Source organism: Rattus norvegicus, chromosome 8, assembly GCF_036323735.1.
Source record: "Rattus norvegicus strain BN/NHsdMcwi chromosome 8, GRCr8, whole genome shotgun sequence".
Taxonomy (NCBI): Eukaryota; Metazoa; Chordata; class Mammalia; order Rodentia; family Muridae; genus Rattus; species Rattus norvegicus.
Window position 1 is genome coordinate 74,719,682 of NC_086026.1, and position 23,604 is coordinate 74,743,285.

A 23,604-nucleotide genomic window follows, 5' to 3' on the forward strand; every position below is an offset into this window, starting at 1 on the left:
TTTTTTTTTTTCTTTTTTTTTCGGAGCTGGGGACCGAACCCAGGGCCTTGCGCTTGCTAGGCAAGCGCACTACCACTGAGCTAAATCCCCAACCCAATGAATAACTTTTTAAAAAGATTTCTTTCTTTCTCTTTTATGTGTAAGTGTGCATGTGTCTGTACCTGTGTATGTTTGGGGGGTGGGTGCCTGCTCAGGCCAGAAGAGGGTATCAAATTCCCTGGAGGTGGAATTACAAGCAGTGCTGAGCTGCCTCTGTGGGTGCTGGGAACTCAACTCTAATCCTGTGCAGGAGTGCGAGCGCTCTTAGCCCCTGGGCCATCTCTCCAGCCGTAGACACTTCATTTATTTTTTTTTTTCCTTTTTTTTTTTTTTTTTTCAGAGCTGGGGACCGAACCCAGGGCCTTGCGCTCGCTAGGCAAGCGCTCTACCACTGAGCTAAATCCCCAACCCCAAAATTAGGGCACCCATTAACCATTTCTGATCTTTTCTTTTTCTTTTTTTTTTTCTTTTTTTCTGTTTTTCCCGGAGCTAGGGACCGAACCCAGGGCCTTGCGCTCGGTAGGCAACCGCTCTACCGCTAAGCTAAATCCCCAACCCGACACTTCATTTTTAATGAGAACTTTTTCAGATTTGAAACTCTAAGAAAATGTGTTTTGGCTTGTAGTTTCGAAATGTGTTTGTTCTTGTGATGGCTCGTAGTGAATCGTTTATACCTAATCATTTTTCAGATCTATAACTACCTCGACAAGTATGTGGTTGGCCAGTCGTTTGCTAAGAAAGTGCTTTCAGTTGCCGTGTATAATCATTATAAGAGAATATATAATAATATTCCAGCTAATCTGAGACAGCAAGCAGAGGTTGAGAAGCAGACATCATTAACACCTAGAGGTCAGTGTTTTTGGTAATTGACCACAATGTAGATTACTATGCCTAATCTTTATTTGTAGCTCTTTTGGACATAATCTTACCATGTACAACATTTTAAATTACCTCACAGTGGACTATGAAATAAATCATTTTGGAGCCTTACCAGTGGCTTTATTTTTTTTATTAAGTAGGCAAGAATAAAAAATGCCAAAGTACATTAACTTTACTTAAGGTAAGTACTGTTTCTTAAAACTTGGAGTCACAGAATAAAGTGTGTTTGTTGAGGATCTCTTTAGGAAATGTGTGAGGAGCTCAGCTGTGGGGCCTCTGCTTGGCCCTCCCAGGCCTTTGCCTTTGCTAACAAGCACCACACAAACCAACAGAGACTTGCAGGCCGCTGCAATAGAGGTTGAGTGTCTTTGAATTCTTGAGATCACTGTGGACAGATCATTGCAGTGCTCAGACAACTCCAGCTTTTGTCTTTTGGGTTCAGGATACAGAATTTTATTTGCCTAAGTCAGAGATGATTACTTAACAGCCCTGTTAGCATTCTTTTTTTGGGAGTGGGGGCAGCTACAGAATGAGGTTAAGGGCAAATTTGTAAGTAATTTTCAGTATATTTCCTATTAATCTGAGATTGTAGTATATCATTGTACTATGTAATGTCAGCTCACTGTGGACAATAAATTATAGTAATAGAATTGACTTTTTAAATATACACTGCAATGCAAATAAAATGTAAATATTTAGATTTTCATTTTGTTGTCCAAGGAGCCCTGATTTCTGATCCAGGTGTAAAATCAGCATTTTAGGTTCTTTTAGTCATTTTCATACAATTTGAGAATTATATTCTTTTAAGTAGCTACTAAATACATAACCGATTTAGTGAAGACACTGTTCACTTGTTGAGCTTTTTGTAAGATACTTATGTGGTAATATAGTTGACCTTCTTTTTAGAAAGTGGAAGTCATACTTCATGTGGACTTAGGACCTTCATTTTATAAGGTCCAAAGAGTGCACTTTCGTTGTACAGCAACTATTTTCTAGTTCTTTTCAGTCATTTATATCTAAATTGTAGGAGATGATAGAAGAGCAAAAGGTTTCAGATTTATAGTGTGAAGAACTTCAACTCATGATGCATAAATTATTATCCTTAGAATAGACAGTAGTTTTACTAGATAGTAATTTTAAAGTCTACGTATGTGACTATTAGTACCTGGACAACTGTCATTAAGCTTACTTTCAGTTGTTTTAACATAGAAAGGATGTTGCATAGAAATTATTTCATAACATGCAAAGTGGAAAGCTGAATACACCCTTTAAATGAATGGAAGAAGGCAGGAAGTAAGCATTCATTCTTGGCTGCTCCAAAGTAAACACATATATAATATTTCATATTTTATCTCCTTTCTCAGAGTTAGAAATAAGAAGACGGGAGGATGAGTACAGATTTACAAGTAAGTCGCCTCCCTCAGGCCCTGTCTGTACTCTCTGTTTCTGAGATGGCCTCAGTGATGCATCTCAGTTAGTGATGATCTGCTCGCCTGTGTGTTACCAAGAAGGCTTATTTCATTTAGGTTATTTAACTCTCTCTTGTGCATCATTTAAATGTCTCTTTTATATGTGATATGTAACTTTGGGACAAATTTTTAAAAAGATTTTATCAGGAGATGGTGGTGGTGCACACCTTTAATCCCAGCATTCGAGAGGCAGATGTAGGCTGATCTCTGAGTTCCAGGCCAGCCTGGTCTACAGAGTGAAGTTCAGATCAGGATTACACAGAAAAGCCTTGTCTCAGAGCAAACAAGCAAGCAAACAAACAAACAAACAACAAACAAGGTCAGGTGTCCATGAAAGCCTGGTGTGTTGGGTCCTCTGGAGCTGGAGTTCCAGGTTGTTGAGAACTGCCTGTTGTAGGTGCTGGGAATGAAACTCTAACTCTCGAGCCATCTCGCCAGGCCCTTACCTTTTGTGGACCAATGAGATGGCCAAGTGAGTAAAGACCCTTGATGTGCAAGCTTGGTGATCTGAGTCAGTACTCACATAGTGGTTCCACATCATGGAGGAAATGGACTCCCACAGTTGTCTTCTAACCTCAGCATGTGTATTGTAGCACGGAGGGAAAACAATCTAATAAAAAAATATCAACACGTCTAATTAATTTTTTGTTGATGTTTTTCAAGACAGGGTTAATCTGGGTAGCACTGGCTGTCCTAGAACTGGCTCTGTAGACTAGGCTGCCCTCTAATTCAGAGATCTGCCTGCCTCCCAAGTGCTGGATTTAAAGGTGTGCACCACTAACACCTGACTAAATTTAATTTTTTTTTCTTTTTTCTTTTTTTCGGAGCTGGGGACCGAACCCAGGGCCTTGCGCTTGCTAGGCAAGCGCTCTACTACTGAGCTAAATCCCCAACCCAAATTTAAATTTTTTAAAGAGAAAATTATATTGTCTCTGGTATATGAGTGCATGGGTGTGTGCGTGTCTGTGCTTGATACAGTGGTCTAGTTGTGTAGCCAAGGTTGGCCTTGAATTGTAGAGTGTTGAAGTTACAGATGTGTGCCACCATACCTTGACCAAGCTATTTTTAAATTTATGGAAATACTGATTCTCTATAAATGACACAGTAAAAATAAGGCATCTTCTCAGTAGAGCTGGAGAGCTGGCTCAGTGGCTAAGAGCACTGGCTGCTCTTCAGCCGCAGTTCCCAACTGTCTGAAGCTCCAGTTCCAGGAGACCCAGTGCCCCTTTTGGCCTCCAGAGGCACTAAGCAGGCAAGTGGTACACAGATATACGTGCAGGGAAAATACTCGTACACATAAGGTTATTTTTTTTTTAAAAAGACTCACAGTTAATGCAATAGAATTAAATTGTGTAGAAGAATATAAGATCTAAACCAAGCATGGTAGCACATGCTTGTAATCCAGGAGACAAAAGGATGTGAATTTAAGGCCACTTTGAGCTACAGTGAAAGTCTCAGGCTAGCCTGAATATACATAGAGAGACTCTCAAATCTAAAGATATAATCAAACATGCAATCAATACTAATACATTTGGGCTGATATCTAGTGAGATTAGTATAAGTTAGTAAAAGAAAGTCTATAGTGATTACTTTGAAATACCACTCATGGGGCTGGGGATTTAGCTCAGTGGTAGAGCGCTTACCTAGGAAGTGCAAGGCCCTGGGTTCGGTCCCCAGCTCCGAAAAAAAGAACCAAAAAAAAAAAAAAAAAAAAGAAATACCACTCATGTAATAATATATGTAACAATTTAATGTCATGGATGTTTTATGATAACAATAAGCTGTCTGTGAGACACCTAATATAATTTAAATTTTAACAAATAATTGTACTAAAGCCCTCAGTTAAAGCAGTTTATAATTGTATTGATTGACTTGTAAACAAACATTCAGATATTTAAGTGTAATTTATCATTATGTACTGTTTAATTATGTCCTGTGTAGAATTTTGAGTTCTAAGTTTAGGTCATTAGACCAAAGTCATGACTAATACATAATTCAGGAGTTTTTCTCAGGCTGACAAGATTGCTCGGGTAATAATGCATTTGATGTGTAAAACCTGATGACTTGAGTTCAGTTCTCAGAACCCTCATTGAGGAGGCAGGAAAGACCCGTGCTCCAGAGTTGTCCTCTGATCCACATTGACACAGTAGCATGTGGCTTAGGCATGAGGAATCACCCTGCCCCACCCCCTTCCCTGTCCTGGTGCTTGTCATATATACTAGACTGGCCTCTGCCTAGTCCTAGGGTTAAAGAAGTATACTACCTCATCCTACTAAGAAAATACATGTTTGAAAAGTATTTTTATGTTCCTTTAGAAGTTAGATATCTGCATAGAGCTCTTAGACATAAATGGGTTTTTCTCTACTTTTGGAACACAACACTGTTTCTTTCTTTTTGTGTTTTTCATTTTGTTTTTTGAGACAGAGTTTCTCTGTGTAGCCCTGGTTGTCCTGGAACTCACTCTGTAGACCAAACTTGCAAAGATTCTTTTTGCCACTGCTTCCCAAGTGCTGGAATTAAAAGCATGTACTATCAAGTCTGTATAACACTGTTTCTTAAATCAAGTGCCAGATAGAGTCCTTAGCTTGCCTTTATATTTTATGAATAATTCCTCTTTTTTTTTTTCTGGTGGAAGTGAAAATTGAACCTGGGCCCTCATGCACAATAAACATGTGCTCTGCCACTGAGCTAGATCCCTAGGCTGTGAGTGAATAATTAAGCTCCTGGAAAAGGGCAGTAGGCAGAGCCAGTGTTTCTATGATAGACCTTATCTTATAGGTGCTGTGCTGTTGTACGTGTCGTTAGGCTTTCCCAAAGTTGCAAGGCACAAGGCTTTTTCACCTCCATTTTATAGATGAGAAAACTGGAACACACAACTATTAAGCGTTTACCCATTGACACACAAACACATCTGTTGAGCTCCATGTCACTGACCATCACACAAACCTCTTTGCCCATAACCCTCTCTCGCTGTGGAGAACTGCTCACAGAGTGAGGCAAAGCAGGGATGGAGGGCTCCCTGTAAGTAGACTTATCCCAAAGTATAATCTAGGGCACAGCTCATAAAACAGAGTAATAATCAACAGTACATTTGTGTGTGGGCAACACAGCACATATGGAGGTCAGAGGAGAACTGCCACGAGTTGCACTTTGTTGATGCAGCATCTTTCTGGTTTCTGCTGCTGCACTGTGTGTACCAAGCCAGATTCCACATGCATTCCAGGGATCAAACTCAAGGTTGTCCGAGTTACCCAGCTAGTGCTTTCAGCCGCTGAACCACCTCCCTAGCTCACTGAGTAGATAAAACAACACATGTGTATCATGTAGCTTTACTGTGATTTAAAAAAAATTATCTAAATTGTTTTTCTCTATTGGACAGAGCTAAATCAAAGTCAAGACCTTACTTTATTACTATAGTTCCTAATTGGATTTCCCAGAAATTAAAAAGAAAATTTTGCCAATAGCAGCTAAACGCAGACATATAGTATGTTTTCTTCCCTAATGCGGATAATAATATTGTGAATTACTAACTCAGATGTTTACAATTCAAGTTCTGTGTATATTGCACTAATAATCTTAATGACTAGAGTAGCCTTTATTTAACCTTAAGCGTAATTTTTTTAAAGTGATGATTGATGATAGACCAGGACAAATAATTATTGAATGACTGCTGAGCTGTTATTATTCTATTGGCTTGGTTAAAATGATCACTACACAGCTTAATTCATTTCTTAGAAGTAGCTTAAAAGTAAACCAAGGGCCTGAAGAGATGGCTCAGTGGTTTAGAACACTTGATGCTTTTGCAGAGGACCTAAATTCAATTCCTAGCACTCACATGATGGCTCACAACCATCTGTAACCCCTTCTTTTTGACCTTCAAGGACACAGGCACGCTCGTGGTACACATATGCAGGCAAAACATTCATTCACATAAAATATAGTACAAAATCCAAAGTTATGTACAAGTAAAATGTAGTCACAGGTACCTTAAGTGATGAGAACTGGGGACAATTTGTTGATTTACCAAGGTGGCAAACCGTTATAGACTCTGAGTTATTCTAGTCAAGAGGAAAAGAAAAGAATAAGCATTTGTTTTTATAAACTAATTAAATATCTTGTTTGTTGACAGGACTATAAGGGTCCTGTTGATACCCAGTAAATCAGTTATTCAGATAAGGACATTGAGAGTGAGATTACCACTTGGTTTCGTGCTACACTAAAAAAAAAAAAAAAACAGGAAGATGAGACTAGAAAAGGCCAGTGTCACAGCATTTTCATAATGTAGTTGAAGTCTGTCCAGTAAAGTCACGTAACTTTCCACGGCTTTATAAGCAGGAGGCAGCCAAATTGAGACTAGAACTATTTCCTACTTCCCTGTTTTCCTCTTCCTCCTCTTCCTCTTCCTCTTCCTCTCCTTCTTCCTCCTCCTCCTCCTCCATTCTTGTCTCCTTGTATAACTGGTTGGCCTGGACACCCACTATGTAGTCCAGACTTCCCTTAAAATCAGAGATTTGCCACCCTCTGCTTCCTGTACTTGAAAAGTGTGTTCTCCGGTACTTGTTTCATTGTTTTTGTCTATAGTGCAGCTTCTCATTTACACGGGAAGGAAGAAAGATAGACCTTAATTTTGCATAGTGTCTTGAAATCAATTATGCTTATTGTTCTAACATCCAGCTATGTGTTTGAAATGAATAGGACAGGTGATAATTAGATATAGATAGGAAACACAGTCTCAACTGGTGCAGGGCTGTGCGGCTCTTTAGCAGCAAGGGAAGGCTGCAGCTGAAGCACTCTTCTGTTGTACTATACTCAGAAGAGCACACTTACACATTGATATAACTATGGAGGAGAGTTCTTTCCTAGTTCTTTCCTTCGAAGCGCATTGTTTTATAATTATGTATTTTGCAATTGCCACTAGTCAATCTGAAATTCTCTTTTTGGGGGGTAAAGCAGTGTTGAAATATTTGAGTTGTTTTCAGTAAGTGCTTCTTGTTTTTGGATATAGGATTATATGGAACATGAAAAGTAAATTCAGGTGCAGCTCTAGTAATTCCAGTGTTATTTTTCCCAGAGTTGCTTCAGATTGCTGGAATTAGCCCACATGGCAATGCCTTGGGAGCATCTATGCAGCAGCAGGGAAGTCAGCAAATGCCTCAGGAAAAACGAGGAGGCGAAGTACTAGATTCTCCTCACGATGATATAAAACTTGAAAAAAGTAATATTCTGCTGCTTGGACCAACTGGATCAGGTAAATAACATTTTGGGAAACTTGACTATGCATTTTTAAAAATAGAAGATGATATCGTAACCTATACCTTATAATAATAGTGGTTTTTGGCTCTCGTGCCTGTATATAATCCCAGCAGTTGGGAGGCTGATGCTAGAGGATTGCCACACATTTGAGGCCAGCCTGGTTTACAGCATGAGAACCTGTCTCAAAAAAACAAAATAAAATCTAAGATTGCTCCAGCAATATGATAATTGTTCACTGTTTAGACCGTAAACTGAATTTGAGATATTGGTGTGACTCTTTGGGCTAATTCCTAACCTTTTAGTTAACGTATTAATTATTTCAATCTGTAACTTTGTAAAAGGAATAATAAAATCAGATCTGAATACAGTAGAGAGCACATACAATGTTTCAAGTTGCATTATATACTTAAGATTTGTTGTTTTTGTTAAGAAAAATTATAAGAATATATTTTTAGTTACTATTTTTGTTTGTAGGTAAAACCCTGCTGGCACAAACTTTAGCTAAATGCCTTGATGTTCCTTTTGCTATCTGTGACTGTACAACTTTGACTCAGGCTGGATATGTAGGTGAAGATATTGAATCTGTGATTGCCAAACTACTCCAGGATGCCAATTACAATGTGGAGAAAGCACAACAAGGTATGTCGTAAGCGTAACTTGTCTGTCCCCAGATGAAGTGTCTTTGAGAAAGCAATCTAGTATTAAGGAATAGTATAATTCTCATCTAGTATTAAGGAATAGTATAATTCTCATCTAGTATTAAGGAATAGTATAATTCTCATCTAGTATTAAGGAATAGTATAATTCTCATTTTGAGTCAAGGTCTAACATTTTCTAATTACAGAAAAGCACACAATGTTACACACTTTCTAGCATGCTTGTTTCTTTGTCTTAAGGCTCCAAAGACAGCTGGTAGAGTAAAAACAGGCTGTTACTATTCATTTAGGTCTTAGTACTCCCAGTGGGCTTTTTGTTCTTACTCCTCTCCAGATTTCTAGTGTTGGTGGTAGGAAAAGGTTGGGGACAGGAACAGTGATAAGAGAGTTTAGAATGGATGAGTATAGAAAAATATAGCCTGTTGCTCCAAGAGTGTCATAGACTTTGGTATTTCCTTTCTCTGAGTACTTACATGAAGATCCTAATAGCTTCCTGATCAGATTTCTTTAAGGCAGTGGTTCTCAACCAGTGGGTGATGACCACTTTGGGTTCACATATCAGATATCATGCATATCAGATATTTACACTACGATTCATAACAGCAAAATTACAGTTATGAAATAACAATGGAAAAATGTTATAGTTGGGGTCCCTACAAGATGAGGAACTGTATTAAAGGGTCACAGCATTAGGATGTTGAGAAGCACTCACTGCTTTAAGAATAGTCTATTGGTGATAGGCCATCAAGGTGGGTCAGCAGACCAAAGCACTTGCCTCTGAGTCTGATGCCCTAAGTTCAATCCTTAGGGTTCATATAGTGGAAGAAGAGAACATTCTTCTAAGTTGTCCTCTGACCTCCACATGTGCCATGATCGTGTGTATACCTATAGACACGCAAACATGCACACACACACTGAATTCATAAATGTGTGTGTTGGGGGGACTAGATGTGTTGAAGAGTAAACTGAAGTTTCACCAGTTCTGGCAAATGCCCCATGCCCACATGTTCTATCTCACCTTACCATAAGAAAAAAGATTGAATACATTTTACTGGTATAGATAATTGTTGTCAGTGTTTGGTTATCATTCTCAAATTGTATGCTATAGACTCAGGTCCATAATAGTTATATAAAAAAGAATAAGAAGATTATATTCTTAAATGACTAAGCCTTTACACGTTAAGTGTTAAGCATGTAATAACTTTGCTTTGTAGCTATCCAGTCTTTTAAAGCTAAGACGATCTTGTGCCTTTCTTTTTCATATTATAAATAGAATCCTCCTTAAATTATAGGAATTGTCTTTCTGGATGAAGTAGATAAGATTGGCAGTGTACCAGGCATTCATCAGTTACGGGATGTAGGTGGAGAAGGCGTTCAGCAAGTAAGCAGTTGAATATTTTGTTCAAGCCCACTAAAAGGAAGGGAATACATCAGCTTCCCAAGTATTGTACGTTTGGTTTCACATTCAATTAGATTCAGTTTTATTTCTCCCACCCTAAACTTCATGTACCACTTTGTTTGTTTGTTTGTTTGTTTGTTTGTTTGTTTAATTTGGGATTTTTTGAGACAAGCTCTGTGTAGTCCAGGCTGTCCTTGAATTTGTGTATTCCTGCCTCAGTTTGCTGGAATTACAGGCTTGTGCCACCACACCTAGCTTCACAAACTGTTTAAAGAAATTACATTTCTTGGGGCTGGAGAAATGGCTCAGTGGTTAAGAGTACTTACTGTTCTTCCAGAGGTCCTGAGTTCAATTCCCAGCTCCATATGGCAGCTCACAACTGTCTGTAACTTCAGGATTCAAAACCTTCACACAGATATACATGCAAGCAAAACACCAATACACATAAAATAAAAATAAATGAATTTTTAAAAAGAAAGAAATTGTATTTCCTAGGAAATTTCAATGATTTTAATGTTTTATTTTTATTCCTCAAAATGTTTTATTCTTAAACATTTCTAGAAAGCTGGAAACTAGATACAAGTTCCCCAGGCATGTGTCTTCATATAGGATTAGCATAAGGACTCAGATATCGCTTGTGGCAAAGTGCTTGCTTGCCTTGTATGCTCAAAGCTCTGGATTCAATCCCTAGAACCAAAGGAAGTAGAGGAAGGAGAGTTGAAAAATAAAAAAGAAAAAGAAGGGCTGGAGAGATGGCTCAGCGGTTAAGAGCACCCGACTGCTCTTCCAGAGGTCCTGAGTTCAATTCCCAGCAACCACATGGTGGCTCACAACCATTTGTAAAGAGATCCGATGCCCTCTTCTGGTGTGTCTGAAGACAGCTGCAGTGTACTTATATATAATAAATGAATAAATAAATCTTTTTAAAAAAAAAAAAAGAAAGAAAGCAGACGTGGTGGCATACCTGTCGTCCCAGGGACTCTGTGGGACCAGAAGGAGGTTCAAAAGTTCATTGTTGTCACCTGAACAGTAAGCTTGAGATTAACCTAGGCTCCATGACACTCTGTCTCAAAAAGATGGCATGAAATAGCGTTTCATTTAACGCAGAATCATAGTCACAATGGTGTATTGACCACAGCAATAAAATTAATCTATAGTGGCGATTAGCTGTGACAAACCAAAATGCTGCTGCTTTCTTTTTTGACAAACATAGAGAATTATGTTTTTGCCATACTTAACAAATAATTTTTTGTGAAAGCATCTCAAAATATAATCTCAGAGTTGAACATAGACTTATGTTAGAATTATAGCATTCATGTGAAAGATTGACTATGTTTCAATTTTGAGCATTCTCACTGTTTCTTACCATTTTATAGAATCATTCTGTCTGCATTAAGAGTTTGCCCTCAAGCTAGGTATGGTGGCTCTCTCCTATAATCTAGCACTCAAGACCAGCCTGGGCTCCATAGCTAGAGGGGAGGTGGGAGAGGAGATAGGGTGGGGACAGGAAGGCTTTACCATCACACTCAACCTCCTTAGGTGACTGTTGACTGAATTACAATTAATTTATGAAGTACCAAACTGATAAATGCAGTTGATTTTACTTTGGTTTTAGAGAATGGGAGTTTTCATTAGTTACACTCATTGACCATAACCATGTATTATTTTCCCCCATTGAATACTATTATTTGATGTATAATAATGTCTTTATATATGGTAATGCTACAATTCATTTATTATCAGGGTTTACTGAAACTTCTAGAAGGCACAATAGTCAATGTTCCAGAAAAGAATTCTCGAAAGCTACGTGGAGAGACAGTTCAAGTCGATACAACAAATATCTTGTTTGTGGCATCTGGTGCCTTCAATGGCTTAGACAGAATCATCAGTAGGAGGAAAAATGAAAAGGTAAGTTTTCCTTGAAATTCTGCATGAGGCAATGTAAAATTGCCCATGATGGACACTTGGCTTCTGTTCACATGTCTACTGGTTGCCTACCAGTCACTGGATTTTTTAGAAAGATCCGATGTATATCCCCAATTTGAGTTGTAGAGTAGCAAATAATAGGATTTCCAAATCCCTGTGAGTTAGCTATGCATGATGGCACAGGACTTCAATACTAGCAGTTGGGAGGCAAAAGCAGATCACTGAATTTGAGGCCAGCCTGATCTACACATTGAGTTCCAGGACAGCCAGAACGGCAGTAAGACACTGTGTCAATGTACCCATGGAGGAACTGTCTTGAAGTGTAACTTGATGAGTTTGATGTCTGTCTAAGGAGCTTCCATACTGTTTGCGATTAGCTGCAGGAGGAACAAATGGGTTAGAGCAGCAGTGCTCAGCAAGCATGCCATCTCACTGCCCTCACAACGTGCCATAGAACTGCTGGTTTTCCACCTAGGAGGAGGAACTCAGGAAAGGAGTAGGGAAAGGATTATGATTTTTCTGTTGGTTATGAAATATATACTGATGATATGTTTTATTATTGGTGGTTTTTAAATGTTTAAAAAAAGATTTATTAATGTAATTGATATATATGAGCACTGTATTTGCATGTGTGCCTGCATGGCAGAAAGAAGACATCAGGTCCCATTATAGATGGTTGTGAGCCACCATGTGATTACTGGGAATTGAACTCAGGACCTCTGAAAGTACAGCCAGTCCTCTTTAACCACTGAGCCATCTCTCCCGCCCGCCCCCCTTTGTAAAATATTCTTATAAACCATGATTTTAATTGGGCCTTGGATTTTAGGGTGCACTTCCTGTACCAAGTGTTGATTGGTTACAATCAGATGTAATGATACCAGGGTAGTGAGAAACCTAAAACACCCTGTATTTGTCGTGCTTTTAGGTTTTATTATAAAACCAAATAGTAGCTACTATGACATTTTGTGGCATTTCTAAGTGAGTGTGTTATAATGAGCTTTCCCACAGTTTGCTTTAAGTTGTCCTTGAATTCTTGCCTTAATGTACTAATTTTAAGTAGTAATTTAGTAGTAGTTTCATAGCCTCCACCCTTGGTACAAATACTAAGTCATGTAATCAAGCCTGGATACAGCACAGTTCTTATTTTAGTTAATTTATTTCTTGCTGTTGAAATTCTACATAAGTGTTTTTTTAGTATCATTTTTATTTATATGAGTACACTGTAGCTATCTTCAGACATACGCAGAAGAGTACATCAGATTCCATTACAAATGGTTGTGAGCCACCATATGGTTGCTAGGAATTGAGCTCAGGACCTCTGGAAGAGCAGTCAGTGCTCTTAACCACTGAGCCCTCTCTCCAGCCCAAAATTCTACATAAGTTAACAGAGAGTCTTTTTTCCTTCATGTATGACACACATTGCAACAAATTAGCTTGTATTTAAGTTTCTGTAGCCAAAAGCAGGAAACTATGTTCTGATATTAGTAATTATTAGTGCTTCTTCAGACTTCCAAAAAAGGATTTGATGGTAAAGATATGTAAAATTAAAGGTAATGTTAAAGAATCAAGGACATGTCAAAAGAGGATTTGCCACATAATTTTAACCTATTGGAATTTAGGGCATTTCATTTAGTTGTAAACATAGCAGAAATCTAAGACCTGAATTCAGATCTTAGCTTTGCTACTTAGAAAAGCAAACCTTTGGTCAAAGTCCTTAACCCCTGCAAGTCTGTTTCACATGGGGCTTATAGGAGATGTAAAGCACTTTTGCAACATCTGTCTGTTATTTATAATCCCTGCCACTTCTCGCATAGTATCTTGGATTTGGAACACCATCTAACCTGGGGAAGGGCAGAAGGGCTGCAGCTGCTGCCGATCTTGCTAATCGAAGTGGAGAATCCAACACTCATCAGGACATTGAAGAGAAAGATCGGTTACTCCGCCATGTGGAAGCCAGAGATCTTATTGAGTTTGGCATGATACCGGAGTTTGTGGGACGGCTGCCTGTTGTGGTTCCTTTGCACAGCCTAGATGAAAAGACGCTTGTGCAGATACTGACTGAGCCACGGAATGCTGTGATTCCTCAATATCAGGCCTTATTCAGCATGGATAAGGTTAAACTTTAATTTTTCCTTCATGATTTTTTTTGATATCAGAATTCTATTTTAAGTTAGCCCATTATATTAAGAGAACCATGCCCATCTGGGATACTGGCCTAGGTATAGTTGTGGGAAGGCACAGTGTATTACATTCAGCATTTGTAAGTTGTCTTGCTTTTTCTGAGTTAAAATGAGCATATAAAGTACAACTTTATGAGAAGTGTCAACCTAGTTGAGCCTTTCCAAGCCAAATGTATAGAATTGTTCTTTTAGCCTTGAAATTCTAAGTGCTTTTGCTGTTCGTATAAGTTTATAATATAGTTTTTCTTCTCGCATCCAAATGTGGAGGTCACTAGCCAGCACATCCAATCAGATAAAAGATTCTTTGAGTTTTATGAACTTGGCATCTCTCCGTACAGTTTTTCTCTTTGTTGACATGCAGTCACTTCACCACTGAGCCTCACTGAGCCAAGGAGCAAACTGACTCACAGCCATGATGCTCCCAGTGGTCAGTTGAGTAAAACATACTGCTTGAGGTTAACATTCGGAAGCACTGTGAAATGACAGACTTGTCTGAAGTTTTGCCTTTGCCTTTTTTTTTTTTTTTTTTTTTTTTTAATCTTTTTTTCGGAGCTGGGGACCGAACCCAGGGACTTGCGCTTGCTAGGCAAGCGCTCTACCACTGAGCTAAATCCCCAACCCCTTGCCTTTGCCTTTTAACTTTTTCTTATATATTGTGAGAATGTTAAACTCTTTAAAATGTACTTAGACACCTAGGGGCATAGCTCAGTGTTACTGTGCATGGCCCTGGGTTTAATCTACTGTAGCAAAAAGAGAATTTTAGGGTGCCAATGAAAGTCCTCTGTAATGAGGTCTAAGTGGTAAGACATAGTCTAGTCTGAAAAGGGTTAAAGTCTGTCAGGAGATAGAGACCACAGGAACCTCGCCTTTCTCTCTGGCTTTGTTCTTGAGTCTCAGTTTACTTTCTGGAACTCATTTATTTGTGAAATAGCTATTAGGCCCATTGTTTATAAGAATTTCTGGATCTGGAAAATTAATAATAGTTGTTACAGTTAGTAGCTGTATTAGGAAAAGATCACCAAGGACTTACTTAAGTTTTCATTTATCTTTTACTCATCTGTAGTGTGAATTGAATGTTACTGAGGATGCTTTGAAAGCCATAGCTAGATTGGCACTGGAAAGAAAAACAGGTGCACGAGGTCTTCGGTCGATAATGGTAAGATGGGTTAAAAAATTTAACAACCCTCCCCTCCCCCCATTGTTAGTATCCAAATGTGTTGTTTTGTTTTGCATTTGCCAGCATATGTATGCATGTATGTTTGTTCACATGCTTGCAAATGCACATGCTTGAAGGCCAGAGGTTGATGTCAGGTGTCTTCCTTTGGGGGACTGGGCAGATGAGATGTTGAGACAGGGTTTCCCTACGTAGCTCTGGTGTCCTAAAATTCACTCTGTAGACCAGGCTGGCCTCAGACTCACAGAGATGTGCCTGACTTTGCCTCACAAGTGCTGGGATTATTAGGTGTATGCCACCAGGTGTCTTCCTTATTTATTTCCCATTGTATTTACCAAAACTGGTCTGCTGAACCTAAAGCTTTCCAACTTGGTTAGTTTAGTTAGACAGCTTGTCTTAGGGCTCCGCTTTCTCTGTTTCTCAAGCACTAAGATTACAGATGGCTGTCACATCTACTGAACTTATGTGTTGGTGCTGGGGATCTGATCTCTGGTTCTCATATTTGCAAGTGAGTATTTTCTTCACTGAGCTCTCCCTCCTTAGACCCTTTGTCTAAGTCTTTTGAGACTATTAAACTTTCTGTTTCTCTTTTGGACATTCTATCTAGAGATCTTCCCTAAAGCCTTTTTATTTCTATGGTTTCCTTTTATGGAGAATGGATAGAGTAGTCACAGATTTTATTTTGCTTCAGCTTCCAGAACAAGGTGTTTTGTCACTGGTGAGTGTGGTTTAATGGTGTGAATGTGTGCTGTCTTCAGTTTGTGAAACAGCACATACACTGATTCTGGGAAGATTAGTAAAGGTCATTGTAGTTAGTAGGTTAGTGACTGTCAGGAAAGATTACCCAGGACTGGCGTAAGTTTTCATTTATCTTTAGTCTATATCTGCAGTGTAAACTGAATGTTACTGAGGTGGTTTTGGAAGCCATAGCTAGAACATTGGAATGAAAAATAAGTGCACGAGGCTTCCATTGGAATCCTCATTGCAGGCTCCATGACACAGTCTCAAAGAAAGAAAACAAAACCAACCCAGAATTGTAAACAAAAAGCTCTTTAGACCTTAAAGATGAAGGTGTTTGCAACCCCAGGGCACACATGCTATGACAGAAGAAGTACATAGTCCGGGTCAGCCGGTGTGTGGTGTACATCCCTCCAGCAGTTGAGAGGCAGTTAGGCAGATCCCGGAATCTGAGGCTAGCGTGGTCCACATGGAGTTTACCAAGTCCAGGTCTCCTTCTCGGACCTGTTGAAATCCCCATTTTGCCTCTATGCTCTGTCAGTGTGCTATGAGGTTTTTCTTAGAGACCCTAGGTGTAGGACACAGGCTTCCTGGTCCTACCCACTCCTTTTAAAGTTGTCCCCCAGATCTGGCTAGGGTTACTACTTCACTGCCTTCTCCTAAAGCAAGTTGTCTTCCCTGTAAGGATTTCCTGTTGTCCCAGTCTTGAGTCAGTGTGATTTCAATTGTATAGCTATGCATTTACCACAAGCAGCTTGAGACTACCCTGCTTAGACTCTGGTGGTAAGGTATTACTAAGGACAGAAGGCAAACTGGAAGAACGGGTAAATTATTCAGTTGACAGTCCTGGAAATTTGATGTGTCAGCAATTTCCTTTAACCCCCGAGGGCCTATGGGAAAAACTGGTTTTTCCAGAGTTTTCTTCAGGCCTACTTACTGTTGCACTTGGAGCAAATATTCATTTGAATCACAGTTTGAAATTGAATAGCTGGGCAGAGGTGATTTTTAGATTAATTGACAGAAAAGTAAGGATTATTAGTTTAGGGTCTTGGCCATAGAAAAGATCAGGCACATTTTGGAGTAGCATCTGGGTGTGAAACTAGGATTTGCACATCTGTTGCCTAGATCGACAGGACAGTAGGCAGTTGACTTATTTATAAACTAGGATTTGTACGTCTGTTGCCTAGATCGACAGAATAATAGGCAGTTGACTTATTTATAAAATGACCTGAATGTAATGAGAAGCTGTTTTTATATACAGAATATGAAAGCTTTTACGCTGATTAAAATTGGAGTATTTTTTTTTTTTTTTTTGGTTCTTTTTTTCGGAGCTGGGGACCAAACCCAGGGCCTTGCGCTTCCTAGGTAAGCGCTCTACCACTGAGCTAAATCCCCAGCCCCTTGGAGTATTTTTATATACTCAATTTTCCTAATTTATTACTTTCTTTCTCTTTCTAGGAAAAGCTGTTACTAGAACCAATGTTTGAAGTTCCTAATTCTGACATTGTATGTGTGGAGGTTGACAAAGAAGTAGTAGAAGGCAAAAAGGAACCAGGATACATTCGGTAAAACATGCTCTCAGGCCAGAATAGCCCTAAAGTTAAGGTCCCTGCTGCTTGAGTTTATTGGTCTGTCATTGAAATTCTTTTTTTTTGTAAGGGAAGTAATAATTTGAATTTTTATAAGAAAAATTAAGTATGGTTTTATAAAGTAATTTTGTGAGTCATTTTGAATACTGATCTTCAAAATTAGCCCTACTTTTTCTCCAAAAAGCAGTATACAAAAGAGACATACCCCTTGAGTGTAGTTTTAAAATCACAGTACCACTTTGCCCAGAAGCTGCCATGCTCTGGCCCCTCCCTTTTGTCCCACCGGACTTAGCTCCAGACGGGTCAAAACCAGAAACCAGCCCACTCCAGGCTTCCTTTTCTACCTGCCTTTGCTCCTAGAGGAGTCCCTTGAACCCTCGGATAGAAAACAGACAGCTCCATTACCTTTAGAATGATGGTGTCCACGTGTTGGATGAGAATCCACTATTATTTTTGGAAATGTAGGATTGCTCACACACTCTCAGTGACATAGTCTAGGAAGAGGGAAGAACTGGTTCTCAGGGAGAGGAGTGAGTCACATGGGGGCTCCAACTTGGGAACCTTAACCTAAGGCACTCAGGGGAGCCTCAGCTCATAGATGTTGGAATCGCCTGCTGTGAACTGGAGGAAGGCAGAGAAAGGCTGCTACCTCCAACAGCAGATAAAGGATAGAATGAACGGCAAATACTTTAGGAAAGATTTAAGGAAGTCTTACAGGGTTATTCAAATTCTTTGAACATGGGACCCACGGGAATTCTGGGCTCAGTATTTCTGGCATGACAGATTAGAGGAAGCCTGAAAATAGGCTTATACAGTAAGCAGAAGGTTTTGTTTTTGTTTTTTTTTTTAAAGATTTATTTATTTATATATGAGTACACTGTCACTGTCTTCAGACACACCAGAAGAGGGCACCAGATCCCATTACAGATGGTTGTGAGCCACCATGTGGTTGCTGGGATTCGAACTCAGGACCTCTGGAAGAGCAGTCAGTGCTCTTAACCTCTGAGCCATCTCTCCAGCCCCAAGCAGAAGGTTTTTAAGGTAGAAGGGAGATTGAAAAAAAAAAAAAAGAGGTTTTTGTTTGTTTGTTTTAATTAGACAGAAAAGGTGAGGTGTAAGGGAAGGTTCTGTTCCCCAATTGATTCTTGACTTGTTGATAAAGAAGACCTGGGCAGAAGATACAGGTGGGACTTCAGGGTCCCAGGAGAATAAGGAGACTCGAGAAAGAGAGAAGATTTTCTGCCATACTTTGGAATGAGAAGAAAGCAGCAGTCATATAAGGTCTCAGGGCAGCGAGGGCCTACAGCCTCCGCTATGGGCAAGAGACAAAGATGTTGGCAGGGGCTAGCCGGTACAAGCCACTAAGCTTAGGGTGGAGGGAGAGACGTAGACAAACTGATCAGGGCACAGATTTCCAGGCAGGAGTTATCTGCACCTAGCAGTTGTGCCTAGAGGCAAGTTCTAAAATTAATGGAGCTGTGTGTGTGCCTTTTATCCACTGAATCAAGAGTCTTGAGAGTGGGCTGGTAACAAGACCCCTCCAGGAGCAAAGGTGGGTAGAAAAGAGAAGCTGGGTCAGTGCTGGTGCAACTGATCCTGGAGCTAAGCCGGGAGGAACAAAAGGGACCCGGGAGGGGCTGGTAACACAGCCTCCGCTACAGGCAAAGGCAGAGTGTGTTTTTAAAACTACACTCGGGCTGGAGAGGTGGCTCAGTGGTTAAGAGCACTGACTGCTCTTCCAGAAGTCCTGAGTTCAAATCCCAGCAACCACATCATGGTTCACAACCATCTGTAATGGGATCTGCTGCCCTCTTCTGGTGTGTCTGAAGACAGCTACAGCTATATACAGTACTTGTATATAATAAATAAACAAATCTTTAAAAAAAAAAAAAAAACCTACACCCAGTATACACCCATTTGTGTATATTGGGAAGGGAAATACCCGCAAAAGGTTCAGGAGTTCATGGTTATCTTCAGCTCCATGAGTTTGAGGCCAGGCTCTGGACTATGAGACACTCTCAAAACAAAACCAAGGAGGCAGAGGCAGGCCTAACTACAACCTGGTCTCTACACAGTGCGTCCAGGACAGCCAGGGATACACAAGAGAACCCAAGAAGGGGTGGGTGTGGGTTGGAGAGAACAGGGAACAAATTACAGAGATTAAAATGAATTTTGATGTTGGTTTTCCAACTGATGGATAACTTTTTTATGGCTTGACTCTTTTTTTTTTTTTCTTTTGGAATATATGTTGGCCTTAAAGTTACTAAGTATCTGGGAATAGCCTTGAACTCCTAAATGCTGGGATCACTGGTATCCACCAGCTCATCAGCTCTTCTTAATGGCTTTTGTAAAAACAAAACTTTGTTTACAAAGTTGGTTTTTCCTCAGTACCATACCAGATGACAAATTTGACACAGTTACTGCTTTACTTATTGAATCAGCAAACTTCCTCATAAATGCTTCAGAGCCATACTGTATATACAGCAACTGCTCAAAACTGTCCCCAGCACAGAAGCAGCCATAGGCAACACATAAATGAAGGACCATTTCTGTATCCCAGGGAATCTGGTTTACAAAAGCAGACACTGGGCTGGATTTGGTTCATGATTAGCAGTTGGTTTCAGCAGTAGCTTCTTAGGGAAATCACTGGACTATTCTATAACTAAATCTCATATTCACCTCTAAGCAGTGCTGATATTAAAATATTCTTGTTTTGTGCTTTAGGAGGTTATTTAATTATAAAGTTTAGTTTACTGTTCTGAGTCCAATTTTGTTGAAAAATAAACAAACATGGCTTTGCATTGCAGGGCTCCATCGAAAGAGTCCTCGGAAGAGGACTATGACTCTGGAGTGGAGGAGGACGGATGGCCTCGCCAAGCCGATGCTGCAAATAGCTAAGCCATCAGACTCCCACCTGTGCATACAGCCTTCCCTCGTTCTCTAGGGTCATAACAGTTTCTGAGTCTGGCATTAAAGGCATTGAGTCTATCTTGGATATCATACATGGTCAGCAGCCTTTAAGATAAGAATCAGATCATGTATATTATTGTAACATCACATTGATTTATACAAAAGACAGTATATGGACTTTAATGACACAATGTTTAGAGATAAAAATGTACATTATTTTGGTTCTGTTTTTTAAAAATATGCTTTAACAAAATTCTTAGGAATACTTTTAAGCAATGCAGATGTTGCAATAACTGTGGACTTTACAATAATGTTATTCTAAAAATGGGAAAATAAATTCTTTAAAGTTGAGTATTGGGATCCCATTGTTTATCGTTACCTTTTTCTACCCACATTCCTTGGAAATATTAGAACTTTCATTTTAAAAGTTGGACCGGGTAGTTTTTAGTAAGAATACTCTGAAAACCCACGTTTTGATGTCATGTTTATATTTCTAGGCTTTTAAGCCAGTGGAGATACGTTGGTTTCCCAGCCGGTACCATAGCAACAGACATGCTCCCCTCATGACTTGTCTGACTTACTTGCATCTCTGAACCATTTTACCACCATCAGTGAGTGGATGGGGTTAATAGTCTGACTAATCTTTACGTAGCTTGCTCTCAGCTATGTGCTAGACTAAATATAAAACATCTTAATAGTGTGTACTTTCTCTAAAGTTCTGAAATTGTTTTTTTATCTGTTGGTGCTGGATATCTGTCAAGTTTTTAACTCTACAAAACCGTTAGTATCTTCATTAACATATAAACTCCTACTTTGTATTCTACTATAAAACTAAGACTTAGGAGTGAGTTAGGTGGAAATGAAAATTGCATCTTTGTCCATAATTAAACTTCCTTTATGCTTTTCTTCTGACAAGTTTTTATAATATTCTTTCAGTTCAATCAGTATCTGTAAGGTTTTTTCCCCTTTTGTTACTTTTGGAGTGTTTTCACTCCTTTTCCCTTGAGTATACACATTACACTTTAAGCTCCATAGAAGACTGTCTATACTACAATGGATGTGAGGCTCCTTGGTATGGCCTAAGAAAGGGTGAGGCCAGACATTGAATTTTGCAGGTAGTTAACCCTGCTAGCTGTGGTAGGAAACAGAAACAGATGTTCCTGCTTTCCATAGTAATTGTTCTGGGTCTCATAAAGCCTTTGTACTATGAAAAGTACATATTTTATTATCCTTTCCTTATAGTCACTAATTTGTTTTAGAAGTGAAAATGGCCATTTCTAAATAGTAAAACAATATTAGACTAGGAGACAAACCGTCACATACAGATCCGATTTACCTTGGAGCTTAGGTTTGGCACCTGGATAAAACAGACTAAATAAAGCTACCGAGGTGGTATGTCCGTGCTACAGTGGGGCAGCACTCTGCCTCGGCAGTGCCCAGGGAAGCCAGATTGGTCCTTTATTGAGACAGATTCACCATACATTGCTACACCCTGTCCTGGAACTCACTATATAGACCAGGCGGGCCTTGAACTCACAGAGATCTGCCTGCCTCTGCCTCCTGAGTACTGGGACTAAAGGAGTGTGCCGCCATGTCTGGCTATTGGTGTCATTATAAAGAGCACAGATGTCATATAAGCTGCTTTATTCCAGGATTGGTTAGCCCATGGCACTTCAGAGGCCCTCTAATGTTTCTAGTTGTTGATCCTACCAACCAAGCTTCACTAATATTGGTTAAATGTTAATGAAAATACCTAAATGTCCTGTTTGGAGCCTGAACTGAGGACATAGACTGAGCTTTTCAAGGAGCTTGTGAGCCTTCCAGGGAGCAGATAGAAACTTCAGTGAGTAAGTTAAACACAGGGTGTGGTAGCCCAGATGGGTTTGGAAGAACCCTTTAGGAATTAACCAGAGAAGAATGGGTATAAAATCAAAAGCTCCAAAGTAAGATAAAACTAGGGACCCTTGGGGTCAGAAGTAGGTAGTAATTTTGTCTGCCTGTTGCTGCTCTGCCCCGTCCTTTGTCACTTTTATTCAGAAGTAGTTTTCCCCCCTTGCTTTCAGTACCAGACATGGCAAGAAGTGACTTCAGCCAACTGTGATGAAAACATTTGTTCATAACATACACCCCCATTACCACAGACCCCACACTGGCTCATTCTTTAAAAAAATGCCGCAACCAAGACCAGGTGGGAGGAGCAAGAATTAAGATCCTGGAAGGGATGTGTCCAGGAGGTCAGGGAGGAATGTACGCCACAAATGACATGAGAAACGGGGACACAATCCCAAGCATGACTGAAGGTGGTCACTAGGTTAGATGACGTCACAGTGGAAGGCGTAAAGAGTTGAATTCATTGGTGCTGACAGTCTGCCTTTACCTTCCCTTAAATGGCCAACAGACGTGGAGAACAGCCTATGAGGCATCCATACCTCTTCCTCTATTTGGCTATCAAGTGTGTTGTAGAACACTTTGGAAAGGGGTGCCACAGTGGGCTGCTCTGTTACAGGCAGTGTTAAGTGTGACTGTCTCACTAAGCAGGAGGTGACTCCTGCATGGAATGCCAGCTTAGTTTATTTGGTGTTGAAATATGTATAGATTATAGTCAACCCAGCAATGGTTTTCCTTGGGGTGCCAGGCTGTGTGAAGGATTTCTTTTGGAAGTCTAGGCTGTCCACACTTATTTCATCCCTCACTTGCATGGACTTTACGTGACGTCAGCCTGGTTTTCCCCTCTCGGCCTCTATTTCTTAGAAAATGGAGATGATAATAGTTTTTGGTTTTTTGTCTGTTTTGTGTCTATGAATGTAAGCTTTATTAAATTAATGTACCTTCAATAGACATAAATCACAACAACCCCCTGCCCCAACAAGGAAGTTGAAAAAAACATTAACAAAAAGATCGTACTCTAGGAAGTCAGAAATCCTCTGACATACCAAGAAGAGCGTGTGAGACAATTCAAGGCTTCTGAAGCAGCACCGGAGACTCCAGGGTCATTTTGAGAAGACTCCTCAGCTTCTGCCTGGTGGTCTCTCTTGGTGTTGAGTGGTAACTGTACATTTCCCAATTCTTGCAGGCCTTAGACCACTGCCTGAGCTTCATCTCATGCGTTTTCTTGAAGAACCAAATCCTAATGTGTCCTTTTATCAGTCTGGGTTTGTCAGCCAAAGCCTCCAGAGTCTCCTCCTGAGGGTAGTGGTCGTTCTCGGAGTGTTTTTCGTTTTTGGGGGGGGGGTTTTGGTAAAGATTTTTTTATTTATTATATTTAAGTACACTATAGCTGTATGTCTTCAGACACGCCAGAAGAGGGCATCCGATCTCATTACAGATGGTTGTGAGCCACCATGTGGTTGCTGGGATTTGAACTCAGGACCTCTGGAAGAGCAGTCAGTGCT

At 39.8% G+C, this 23,604-nt stretch overlaps 1 protein-coding gene across 4 annotated transcripts in view; it reads left to right on the forward strand.

Moving 5' to 3' along the window:
- Clpx (caseinolytic mitochondrial matrix peptidase chaperone subunit X) overlaps positions 1-20,563 on the forward strand; it is a 39,643-nt gene extending 19,080 nt beyond the window's left edge. The window contains exons 5-14 of one of the 4 annotated variants that reach the window (NM_001007803.2): positions 729-888; positions 2,283-2,324; positions 7,459-7,635; positions 8,115-8,279; positions 9,589-9,677; positions 11,439-11,603; positions 13,436-13,735; positions 14,865-14,957; positions 17,172-17,278; positions 20,110-20,563. In NM_001007803.2, the coding sequence (NP_001007804.1) occupies positions 729-888; positions 2,283-2,324; positions 7,459-7,635; positions 8,115-8,279; positions 9,589-9,677; positions 11,439-11,603; positions 13,436-13,735; positions 14,865-14,957; positions 17,172-17,278; positions 20,110-20,200 (1,389 nt within the window). In that variant the 3' untranslated portion in view covers positions 20,201-20,563. Of the gene's footprint in view, positions 1-728; positions 889-2,282; positions 2,325-7,458; positions 7,636-8,114; positions 8,280-9,588; positions 9,744-11,438; positions 11,604-13,435; positions 13,736-14,864; positions 14,958-17,171; positions 17,279-20,109 lie in introns of those variants that run through there. The other 3 variants (XM_006243250.3, XR_005487776.2, XR_010053949.1) reach the window with 3 other exon arrangements.
- The last annotated feature ends 3,041 nt before the right edge of the window (positions 20,564-23,604 follow it).